We start from the raw sequence: 13195 nt of genomic DNA on the forward strand, positions 1-13195 counted from the left end.
ATCATGATCATCTTTTTTCTCCAACATTCATGCTCTCTCTCTCTCTCTCTCTCTCTCTCTCTCTCTCTCTCTCTCTCTCTCTCTCTCTCTCTCTCTCTCTCTCTCTCTCTCTCTCCTGATGGATGATCCCCCATCCACATGTATGCATGCATATATTTGCTTTATTAGATTATAGCTCCAAGAGCAACATGTACAGTGCAGCACATTCCCTTCTCCTACTGCTTCTCCCCATGTATTCATGTGGATGCATGTGTGTGGGCATGTAACGGATTGCCATTGTGATAATACATCTTTTCTGCTGCAAAATTGTATGCAAAGATCAATAAATGTGGATTGAATATGCCATTCTGTGCCTTTTATAACCATAACACAATGGCTTAACAAACAGTGTTGTTGTTGTGTGTTATTTATGTGTGTGTATTTGTTTTGTTTTTCTCAGGGGAAAACATCTCAACCTACTCTGGTGTTCAACCGTCTTTTCTCTGACATCAAGGAGGAGCCAGGACACCCCACCCTGGTCCATCCCAGGTACTACATCTTATTAACTTTGATTTAACACCACCGATCGACCATTTTAGGTTTGCAACTAATGTATAGATATGTCATTATTGATTTATCTACGTTATTTTTTCCATTCATTATTAAAAAACTGAGAATGGCCATTACATGTTCTCACAGTCTGAGCAGCCCACAACCCAAATATATTCAATTTACAAAGATATAAAATAGAGAGAAGCAGAAAATTTGCACATTTAAGAAGCTAAACCCAGAGAATATTTGACGTTTTTGCTTGACTGAAACGATTAATTGATTATCAAAAATCTCTGTCGATTGGTGTCCTAGAGAACAAATCACTAGTTGTTTAAAAAGTACATTTTTATTTGGGGGAGGGAGGGGGGGTAGTCTTTGCTTAAAAAAGCATCTATCAATACTAGAAGCTATTCCTGTTGGCCAGGTTTTATCTTTACAAGCCTGCTACCTCTGTGCCAGATACTGTAGGTGTTTTTTGCCCTTCTGCTTTAGTGAATTATTACCAAGTAAAGTTAAGTTTCAGTTTGACTTTAGTTTCTTTCTCAGTAAATACAATTCCCATTCCTTAGTTCCCTATTTGGTGCTGCACTCCGTCTTTTGCTCCCTCTTCTGCTCTGTTCCCTCCTTGTCTTCTCTCCTTCATCACATGTTACCACTCTCCCTCCCACCTTTCCTTTTCTTCCCAAAGCCCTCGTTTCCTCTCTTCTGGTTCTCTGTTACTCCCTCCATCCCTCCCCAGAGCACACCAGCCTGTGTCGGGATATGGCGCTCTGATAGCTCACACAGTAATCTAACCCAGATTAAAAACTAGATGGAATTAGATGATTTACGGCGCCATAGCTACATGTGACTGCCGTGACATACTGACTGTGGGGGCTCGCAGACGTCAGGCCAGACAAATTGGCAGGGTTAAAGTTCTGGTCACCTACCAGCATCACATAACTGCTACACTCTCAAACCAGTCAGGACTTGCGCAGACCAGTTTGGAGCATGTCTTTGGCATTGCAGCGTTACTAATAATTGCACTGCTACAGCCAAGCGTCGTTCTACACATCCACAGCACTTAACGTCGTATTTGGGTTACTACCAGCATCCATTAGCTGTACACTTGTCAAATACAAGCCAGGCTTACATTATTCAATCACATCTTTCATGTGAAGGAGTTTCAGATTCCCATTCAGGCGAGCAGGCAGAGCTTCGTCTCCATCCAGAGGAGAGGAAACGAGGCTCGGTTGGTAGTGCTGTAGTTTTTCAGGCAGAGCCCCACTGAGCTGTCATACTTAACCTAGTTCACAGCTCCCGCTCTGACTAGAGGGGACTGCTGGTGGGGGAGGGGTTCAGAGCTTCTCTTCCCTCCTCTCCTCCATCTGCTTCTCTATCTCTCTGTCTCTTTCTATTCTTCTCTCTTCCTTCCCACCATGCAGCCAGGAATAGACAGATAGTGTTGGCTCAGTGGAGCATCTCTCCAGGCACTATCTCTTTCTCAGTTGTACCCACTACCTGGACATTTGTGATAAGCGAAAGGTCTGTTTAGGCTGAGATCCTTTAAACACATGATAAGAAGTATCCATATTCCACATTGTGTTTTCAGCTCCTCAGAGCACATTTACTGTAGGCTAAAACAGCCACTACATGACTTTTGTTCTGTTACTATGATTCAGCTGTTTTATTGCTGTAGAGGTAAGAGGCCCACATGAGTTATTGCAGGTATATGTAGCTTCACGTATAACAGTATATTAGCGTTGCAGTCCATAACTTTAACATTTTAAGTTTATTGCAAAGACAGAAAGGTATGTGAAAGGCGACCCTGCTACTATTATGAACTAGAATAGACTACAACAATAAAAACAAAGACAAAACAGATGCTTGATTCAATGTGTACAAAATTGTTGGATCTTTGTAAATTATAGAGAGTGGTCTAGCTACTCTATCTGTAAAGTGTCTCGAGATAATTCTTGTTATGATTTGATACTATAAATCAAATTGAATTGAAATTGAATAATTAGCAGCATACCTTACCTTTTGTGTCATTGATGAAAACTTTGAATTGAAGTGAAATTACTTTTCAATGCTGTTGTATGTTCAGCATTTTTGTGTTAGGGTTAACATTAGTAAACATGTATGTACATATGAAGTCAGTTCAGTGATTTAAATGTCTTATTTTTTTTTTTATCTCTGTCTCTCCCCCAGTTACTACCTGTACACATATGATAAGATGGTGGCTCCCAACGTGTCTCTGGGGAGGGAGGCGGAGATGAGCCCCGAGATGTTCGGAGCACTGCTCAAACACCACTACAGCCGCAGAGTGCTGGGCCACGACGAGCCACCCATGGGTCAGTAATGATACACACATTAATACACACACAGTTGACGACACGACTTGACAAATGGAAAGACATTTATTTATATACACTTTACCACTTTGCTAAACCAAAGCAAGCAAGACTTTATTTATATTACACATTTCATTCCAAGGGAGGAGGAATGTTTTCTATCTGCTTTTGAACGGTGTTAATGTTGGAGCACATCTAATGCAATCTGGCATCAAGTATTCCAGAAACTAGCACCATAAAAACTAAAAGCCACTTCACTAACTTTAGATTTAACCCTTTGAACAACCGAAAGGCTGTTCTATATATATATATATATATATATATATATATATATATATATATATATATATATATATATATATATATATACACACATACATAAACTGTTTAAATAGAGAGAGGGAGAGAGAGAATCGTGGGAATGGTTTCCGTCTCTCATATCTCTGAGGCGTTCTGCTCCCCTTTTACTTCTCCAACCAATCCGTCTCTCTTCCCTCCATCCTCCTTCTCTTTTTCCCGGCAGCTTTTTCCACATCCTTTCTGAGTCCGTCCTCTGTCTGCTCCCGCGCTTCCTCTCCCATCCATGCATTCCAACCTCGTCTCTTTCTTCTCTAGCTCCCTTCATCTCCACCTCCCTCACTGCTGTGACTTTTTCTTTCCCCCCTCCTCCTATCTTTTCATTTTCTCTTCAATGAATGCTTTCCTCCCCCAGTCGGTCTGTGTGTCTCTTTCCTGCTTATTTATTTTTAATCCACCACCAAATGACCCACTCCTGTTATTTGTGGGCTTTCTACTATCGTGTGTGTGTGTGTGTGTGTGTGTGTGTGTGTGTGTGTGTGTGTGTGTGTGTGTGTATAGAGCATGTATGTGGGTGTGTGTGTAAGCACATGCGCAAGCCAACTGGAGTCAGTGAATGATGTCCTCTCCAGTGCCAGACATGTTGTGTACAGAGTACGTACTGTCAAACACATACTGTATGAATACATTATTCTGGTAAACAACACACCGTTCTCATACTCTCTTCACTATTTCTTCTTTTCTTTCTGTCTGTGAGCTTATACAAACACAAAATCATTACTAGCCTACACATGTCCCACTGCAGCATCTGTGCACATGTGTCTTTGTGTGTGAGACTGTGACACAGACTGTTTCATCTTTTTCCCATGATGGACACCTTTTTAAAGGCCACAGTGAGGGAACCAGCCAGAGTTTAAACAGAGGAGGAGCCCACGCAGAGCAGCGTAGCTCCCACACAAGGCCCTTTATTCCTCTCTTCTTTCTCAGTGACTGAGGCTGTGCGAAGAGTGTGAAAACACACACACACACACACACACACACACACACACACACACACACACACACACACAATTTGTAGGTGAGTGTTTGATTCCTTGGCTGTTGCCTTGTGCTTGCACTCACACTGAGAAAAAGGTGTGAGCTTTTATGAGGTTGTGCGAGGGTGTTACTAAGCGTAGGCGGGAGTGTGCACCAGCTCGGCTCGCACTTTCTGTCTTACAACCACCTCCTCCTCTTTCTTTTTTTTTTTTTTTTAACTTCTTCCTTCATCCTCCTCTTCCTCCCTCCTCAGATCTTCATGCGTCGCCTCCCGTTGCTGCTGGCGCCGAGGAGGCCAAATCTCGACGTGCCGCTGCTGCCTCGGCCACTGAGAGGGAATGCCAAGCCCAGGCAGTTTCCATGGAGACAAGCGGCCCGAGCTGCAAGAAAGCCACCCGCACTCCCGCCCACACCCCTCCTCCTCCTCTTGCGTCGTTGTTATCGCCGGTAACGGAAGTGGTGGCTAAGGACACAGGCTCTGCCACGAGCAGCGCTGCAGTAGTGGTGGGGGGGCTGGAGGACGACAAGGACAGGATTGTTGTGGAGATCATGCAGATGTACAGCAGGCAGCAGGAGAAGCTCAACTCCACCCTGCACAAGCAGCTGCAGCTGGAAATGGTGAGTTGGCGGTCGGAAAGAACAAAGACCAAGAAAAATGAGCCCGTGACTAAGACCATAACTGTCCTCGCCTAATTAAAAGTGTCCTTGATGTGGATGTGCAGGTGATGCTTACCTTCCACCGACCCCTCCATCTCTCCATCCTAGAGCTGAAAAAATCCTAAAGCCTAATCTGTCCAAATGTTAGTTTAAGATGGTTCAACTATTTGTCAAACAAGTCAGCACCCCAGTTAATGTAAATCACAATGGTTCACTGATGTACATTATTAAAACACTCAAGTTTAATTTCAGTTTGGACATATGGAAATAGGGTTGACCTACATTATAGTGACGTTCACATCTATTTCACGTCCCTGTATTTAAACCCACCGATTAGATTCTTGAAAGAATTGCATTTGTATAGTAAAATTATATATTCATCATAAGAAAATATTGGTTACAAAATAAAAAGCAAATTGTGCTTTAAAAAAAATCCCCAAAAACCTATATAAGTTAGATATACACACCATATTTTTCCACTTTGGTCTTTTTTTTTGACCTTGACTACATCTATAATCCCACTGAATGTCTTAAAGGTCACATGCACCGATTTATAGTCAGTAGAAGCCTGCATTCTACTGGCACTGAGGTATCAAACATATGACCTCCTTGTAGAGGGGCTGGAATGTAAAGCATCGTTCTCTCCAGGGGTCAGTGAAATATCACGTTATTATTGTTATTTCCCTGACTTAGTCTCTGTATCTTCAGGAGCTGGAGGCGGTGCGCGGGGGCGAGGCGGCGAGGCTACGGGAGCTGAGCGCCGAACAGCGGGAGCTGCGCAGCGAGCTGGAGGCGGTGCACAGCGAGCAGGCGCGGCAGCTCAGCCAGGCCCGCCAGGAACAGCTGGAGCTGGAGACGCGTCTGGAGCAGCTCCGACAGCAGGCCTGCGCCTGCGAGCCAGGGGCACAACTCCAGCAAGAGGCCCACTACACTGCACAGGTATGGACTTGGAAGGGAACACATGCATGCGCAGCACCGGTTTTGGCATTGGAAACGGTCTGAGTGAATCACAGTGACATATACAATATGCACATTGGCTTGCATCGCTTAACATATGCCATTTTTATCTCAGATGTTACCGTGCCAGACACCAGTCAAACTTAAGGAAGCATCAGTGCAGCACTCTACACGTTGATACTTCTTTGCATGTTCTAAGCATTTACGACCAATTCATTTACTTTCCTTTCAATTTATTAACATGATTATGCAACAATTTCCGTAATGACACTGTTGAAAAGTTATTGACAACTTGCATTGTAATGCTGCACATTAAGACAACACGGTGAGATATACAATAAAATGTAAACATCACTCTGTGAATCATCCTCAGTAAGCTCCCTCATATTTTGAGCTTTATCTTTTTAAATCTGCCTTTCAGATACAAATATAATAATTTTAAGATCACATAGTCATCAACCACATATTTAGGGTAGCGGAGAGTCTTTTCTACCAAACTTTGAGAGCGGAGATGTGGTCATAGTCTTTCTGTGATAGTCTTTCTTAAGATAAGTTCTGTTATGTTGGCCTGAGCTCCGGTCTGCAGTATCCCCCACCTGTCTGTCACTGAAGTTGCCCCGCTCCCCTTGGCATCAAACTCAGGATGTCTGCCAGTTACTTAGGAAAGGAGGTGTGCATGTGTTTGTGTGGCTATGAGATTAATGCTGGCCTGAAACTAGACATTGTGTGAAGACATTTCTCAGTTTTACACACATTTCCAAAGTCTGGGTAAAAACACAGAAGTGAATAAGTGTCTTCTAAATCTTTTCTTGTTTTATGTTCACATATAATTATTATTAGGGCGCTTATCTCTGTGCTCTCTTTGGCTGGAAGCAGCACATTGGTCACAACAGTAGACTGTAGTAAACACGGTTGAGGTTAAAAAAATGTGACCACTGATGACCAGAAGAGCAACAAACAATGAGTGTTAGGGTCTCTCCAATCAGGATTTGTCAGCATTTGAGTGTCACAAAATACAGTGCGACTCCAGTAGATAGCCTATCTGCTATACTTTGCACAGTCTGTTATGATAGTACCTACTAGCTAACTACGTGTCAGCTGCTATCTATTTGTCTAAATGTTGTGTGTAGGGTCTGTTTTGTGTACATGTCTTACTGTATTTATTTGAGTTTCTGATGGGAAGAGAAGGGCTAAGATTAAAAAGAATCCCTGAACATCTTAATTCTCTGACGCCACATAATTTCTAGTCATCACAAAGTCTTTTAATACGTCTAGTATGGCTTATGACAGATTATTGTTAAATGTGTTAGACTAAATGTCTTCTAAAGTGCTGTAGGCATATGTTGACCTCAACTGTTAAATTGAGTGCAGTATAGAGGTGGATGAATAATTCCTTTGTCATCATGTATTTTTGTTTGTTTGTTTTGTCAATATATATGTCACCATTATGTGTACCTTTTTAATGTATAGTGAATGAGTGCTGTATGACTGCTGGCTGTCTTTATGTTAGTCCTATGTTACCTGCCTAGGGACTGCAGATGAAAAGTAGTTATTTTTACTAATTCTGGCATATTTACATGGTGTTTTTATACAACAATGTTCATAAATATGCATGGTCCCTATCAAATAAACCAATAAAAAAATAAATAAAATAAATGTCTGTCTTTCTCTCTCGGTCTTTCTCCTCCCAGTTGTCGGAGCTACGTCAGAGGCTGGAGCGGGCGGAGATGGACCGGCAGGAGCTGCAGGAGGAGCTGCGCAGGGAGCGTGAGGCGCGGGAAAAGCTGGAGCGCACAATCACCCAGCTCAAGCAGCAGATGGTCCAGTCTGCCACGGTGGGAGGCAGCCCCTCGCCTCCTCTTACCCCTTCAACTGGACCCCCTAATGCCCACTCCCCGCACTCCTCCTTCTCAGAGGCCCCAGCGGCTGGCCAAAAGTAACTGCCACCCCCCTCAGGCGCCTCCCTCATTCCTCTCCCCATCACCCGCCAACTCTACAGACACAAACAAATTTCTTTTGCTCCACTCTCCTCTCTTTAAACAGTATTTAAAGATTTTTGGGCATGTATGTTTGATTTAATTTATAGTTTTTACTGAACAAACGGCTGCTTCACAGATGGGACTTCCCCCCCCCCCCCAAGATTATCACCCTCCTCCTCTCATCTCTTCTTGCTCTATGGATTCTGGAGCTAATAACTTTGAGATTTCAGATTTCAGCTCAGACACACCGACTCGTCACGGACGTCACTTCATGCTACTACCTGGCACAGCAGCGGTGTCCTCGGACACATAATGGTGCCTGGTTGCATGCCCCTTCACTCTGTACGTACAGCCCAAACGCTCCAGCCCAAAACGCCCAGTGACTGCAGGAAACTGCATGGACATTTCAATATTTTTGCTCTCCTTATACAACACAGAAAGAAAAGTATAACATGTTAAAAACATCAAATCTATATGGAGGAGAAAGACCTTTACTGTACAAAAAAAAGACATTTTTGCAGATGTCGTAAAACCTCATGAAAATATGCCAATAGTGACTCTGAACTTGAAATGAGTGTTTTTAGTATGACCCCTACAAGGTAGCTAGCTAGCAAATCGTCTGGCCTGGACCCCAGCTGCTCCTCATACCGACTAGTTTCACCCTTCACTCTGCTGGGCAACACCTGGACTCTCCCGTTGTAGACCAGTCTGTCGGTTGATTCACCACACACACACACACACACACACACACACACACACACACACACACACACACTGTCCACTGTCCACTGCTGTACGCTAGCGCCATCATTGCTCTCTGTTGGGAAACTCCTTAACACTGTGGTTATCACCCACTTTAGGCTAGACAGGAAACACTGTGCTCTTTTCTTGGCTTGGCATAAAGACGCTCGCAAGCAGTGTTATGCACTTAACACGCTCTCCTCCCCCAGAATCCCCTGGGAAAGGAATGTGTCTGGACACGGGGGCTGGCTGAGCCGGTGTAGCTTTTCTAAGAAAGAAGAAAGGCAGAGTCTCTCACATGTGCAGTAGCTGTACTGTGTTACCATAATACATGCAACATCCTTGCATGGCCGCGCACACTCGAGTGTGTCAGTCTAGGCATTCAGGCAGAACAATGGCCCCAGCGTTCCCAGCAGATGATCAAAGCTTAAGTCTGTCCCTGTTTTCTGGGCTTCTCTTTTTGTATCATTTGACTTCATTGTTAGCAGTTTTTATCCACCACCCTGTTTGTCAGAGCGTCATCTAAGAATGTGGGTCGCAGGTGAAAGCAGTTAGTCCAGGGTTGTTTGGGCCTCTGGTTCGGCCCCTGCTTCACGTTGTTCTGCCTGGCTGAACAAACAGCACCAGGCAGGAAGAGGAAGAGAGGGGAGGCAAGGATTGAGGGGAGCGCTCGGGGGCCTGGTGCACTCTCCCCCTGCGGCAGGCTGGGTGGCCTAGACGCCAGAGGTACAGAGGGAGCCCTTTTTTGTTCTGTACTGTCAGAATGGGGGCAGCTGTTGTTGTCTGTGGGCCTCTGCCCACCCTCGGGTGAGACTGTACAGGATCCCCCCATCTCTCAATAAACTCCCTCCCTTGTTCTCAATAACCTCCCTCCCTCGTTATCTCCCACAAAACAACTGTCACTCACTCACACATACATACCCGTCCATCCATCTCCAGTGCCAGATCAGCTCGGGATGTGCTGTGTTTTGTAGATGCCCAGGAGAGCAAGCAGACGTCCAGCCAGAGGAAGAAAGGACTTCCATTGTGTCAGTTGCCAGGCGAAAGTGCTTTTTATTGCCACTAAGGAGATCCGTGTGTGTGTGTGTGTGTGTGTGTGTGTGTGTGTGTGTGTGTGTGTGTGTGTGTGTGTGTGTGTGTGTGTGTGTGTGTGTGTGTGTGTGTGTGTGTGTGTGTGTGTGTGTGTGTGTGTGTGTGTGTGTGTGCGTGAAAAGAGAAGAGGATCGGCCTCAGCTAAACTGCTGAGTTTTTTTATGCATCTGCTATAAATGCAATTTGATAGACATTCCACTGTGGTCCATCCTGTTCAATGCTGATTTTCTTACACAGCTTCCCTCAACAATAACAGACCTTAAAGACCGGGCAGAGTACAGCTGTGGTTTGTTGATTGTTATAAAAGCAGGTGCAAGAAATCAAACCCCCCCCCCATACACACACACTGTACACTCTACCGTTTCATTTAAACCTTTTATTGAAATTATGAAAGAAAATATTTAACGTATTAACTAAAGATTTATATTCACTTTGTAAATACAGTAGTCATTAATATATTAACTGTTCTTGTATGAAAAATATTCTAAAGGTTATATAAATTGGACCAGAACCAAGGCTTCAGATGTTTTTGCTTTCTTTTTAAAAAAAAAAGTTATTAGAACTTGACTTTTGTCGAGTGGGGAGTGAAACACATGGTTTACTGAGACGTGATGCAGGACAAAGGCAAAATAGGAAAATAATACTTTGTTACACACTTCCCCTCTTTTCTGAAATAATGCTTTTTTTGTAGATTTCATCTTTACAGACTGTTTAACGTGTAATGTAATGAGTTTTTTCTCTTTCTTAAGCCCCCCCCCCGAGATAAATTGAAAACGAAACATTTGTTTTAAGAAATAGCATTTTGGGAATTGCAAATTATTTATTTTTTTGTGCATGTTTGGCTGCCCCTTATGTTTTGTGTCACCGGGCCAATCTATCAATCTGTTCAAAAAGAAAAGCAAAAAGATGTTTCCCCTCACATAACGCACAAACTATTGAGATGCTCATATGCATGAACATTGAACATGTGCAAGTTCTATATCATTATTGTTTTAAAGGTTGGTTAAAGTCAGATTATGAAGAACATAAAATGTAGCCTACGTGGTTTGGGAATGATGTGTGAGGTGAGAGAGGAAAAGAAAGTGTGTGTGTGTGCGTGCGTGCGTGCGTGTGGGTGGGGTTATGTTTTCCGATTCTGATCATTTATGTTTGTCTGGATGTGTAAAAATATGACTTAATTACAACCCCCCCCCCCCCCCCCCATGTGATTTGCATTTTATACACAAGGGGGCGTTGTTTAGCTTCTTTAATCGTACACCATATTGAAATAAAAAGGACTAAATGTAAATGTAAGGGGAGAAAAATCCCTTGTAACACGGTTTGCTGGGCCTTTTGCATTTTGCAGTGTTATGAGAACTTGGATATGCTTTGTACAACATTTTTACAGGTGTGAACAGACAAGAAAACAAGGTGAAATGAGCAGAGCTTCACCATGTGGACAAATTTGAATACAGGATTTACATACGCATTGCCTCCAGACTATGTGGAGAATGGTAGTAAGCAAATCCAAGGTGACCTTTGAACTGTTGCAGGTGGTATGCTTTGTCGTTTGGTGTGTCATTTTCAGCCAGTAAATTTTCTATGCCAGTGTGGGAGAAGTAGGAAGTATGGCTGCATTGGTGATTGATCACACAGATCACTGAACACCACGTTTTAATTTATGCACATCTTGCTATAGATGAAAAAAAGATTCATGGCTTTGCTAAAAAAGAACCTTTTTTTCCCTCAATGCTGTTCTGAAACATGAAACACAGTGTCTGTGTTTGACCATTGCATACTACGTTGCCAATACTACAGTGTGATCAGACTTTTGTTCTTGCATGAATCAAGGCACTGTTCTCCTACCTCATGTTGTGATATGAAAAGATGTTTTTTAAGCAGAAGACACTGCATCTCTAACTGTATATCATTGATATTTACTAGTAAATTACATACCTGTAAATGCTTTTAGCTAATACCTCAGTTGTATCTAGTGTTTGTTTGTTTTCGGTTTTTTGCCCTTCCCTGATTTCAGATCTTGTAAATAAACCCTGTATAGACAATGAACTTGGATCAAATTCAAGTAAAGTTCTGTAGTGTCAAACCAGAGTTGTCTTTTGCCTTCTTATCTGCTGGTGATGAAGATATTTGTCCTCATAACGTCTCATATATCGACATATGAATATTGCCCATCCCTAGGAAGAAGTACTCAAATGTTGTACTGAAGTAAAAGTAGCAATTCCACGGTGTGGAAATACTCTGTTACAAGTAAAAGTCCTGCATTCAAAATGTTATTTAAGTTAAAGTACAGTACAGTGAGTATTATTTCCTGGCTAAATTTGTAACATGTAGAGCTGAAACTATTTCATCATTTCATTTTTTCCCAAATTGATTCTTCATTGTACTTTTTATTTTAGAGTAATCATTTAATTTCAATCAGTCTTTGAGAGGAACAATTCTTCTTTCACCAAACTTATTACAATTCATCCTTGAATCGATATGTTTAATAGTTGTTCATACATTTCACTCAAAACCACAAATGTCAATGCAATAGAGTTCATTCACCTAGGACGTTGAATGTCAGCACCAAACTTCATGGCAATCCAATAGTTGTTGAGATATTTTGGTCTGGGCCAAAGTGGTGGACTGACTGACCTGAACCACATTGCCATTCGTGCTGCTACCTTGGCTACCCAACTTTTCTTTAGAAATACAAATTACTTTCTTTTGAAAAGACATTGAAGTCTCAGCAGCTACTGTAATTCCACTTCTTCTAACACAAGTCCTGTTTTTACTTGCTTACTTGCTTTGAGCAGTCATGTTCTGTCCTCTGCAGCCAGGCTAAATTTAAATCTCCACTCACAGAAGCTGTCGGGAGGAACTGCTGCCAGGCCCTGTGCTAGCTGCGAGCCTGGACAGACTGCACATAAAACGACTGTTATCAGAAGGCTGTTGAGGAAGCAGAGCCAGGCAATGTTCAGACCCAGGTATGCAGGCATTCCCACAGGTAGCAGGAGGAGCGCAGCCAGAAAACCCAGGAATAAAGCCCATGTAGCACTGTAGACTTGTCCAAGGATTTGAACCTTTGAACTAGGTGGAGGGCGTAGTCATCAGCGTGGACGTGAAGGGTGGTGACAGAGAGGGTCACGATCAGTTGGGAGTAACGCGTTACAAAAGTAACGCAATTACAGTATTCCTTTTTGCTGTAACGCAGTAATATAACGCATTACTAATTACATTTCGGTAATATTATACTCGTTACAATCTCAGTAACGCGAGTTACAACGCATTTTAGCGCAACATTTAGTGGTGCATTGTTTTTTTTAAGAATTCACCAACACCGCGACACATTTCTTCACAGGAAAAAAAAAAGCCGTATTATTTTCCTGTCGCTGTATTCGATGGTTGAGATGACTGCAGAGACAGGGTCGGTCCGTGTACTTGGTGGCCAACGGATTTTCGTTTTGAAAGGAAAAAAACAACCCATTATTCGTTTTTTGTTTTGATATTAAAAAACGGAAAACGAAAAACAATCTCGTTATCCGATTGTCTTTGATGTATTTGTAGATGGAACTCGGAAATTAAAATGTG

At 42.7% G+C, this 13195-nt stretch overlaps 1 protein-coding gene across 2 annotated transcripts in view; it reads left to right on the forward strand.

The window, feature by feature from the left end:
- Positions 1 to 9654, forward strand: part of skila (SKI-like proto-oncogene a) — a 32246-nt gene extending 22592 nt beyond the window's left edge. For both annotated transcript variants that reach the window (XM_031293931.2, XM_036005756.1), the window contains exons 4-8: positions 440 to 528; positions 2722 to 2864; positions 4453 to 4817; positions 5565 to 5795; positions 7505 to 9654. In XM_031293931.2, the coding sequence (XP_031149791.1) occupies positions 440 to 528; positions 2722 to 2864; positions 4453 to 4817; positions 5565 to 5795; positions 7505 to 7753 (1077 nt within the window). In that variant the 3' untranslated portion in view covers positions 7754 to 9654. The remainder of the gene's footprint in view (positions 1 to 439; positions 529 to 2721; positions 2865 to 4452; positions 4818 to 5564; positions 5796 to 7504) is intronic.
- The last annotated feature ends 3541 nt before the right edge of the window (positions 9655 to 13195 follow it).

The sequence above is a fragment of the Sander lucioperca genome, chromosome 9 (genome assembly GCF_008315115.2).
Source record: "Sander lucioperca isolate FBNREF2018 chromosome 9, SLUC_FBN_1.2, whole genome shotgun sequence".
NCBI lineage: Eukaryota > Metazoa > Chordata > Actinopteri > Perciformes > Percidae > Sander > Sander lucioperca.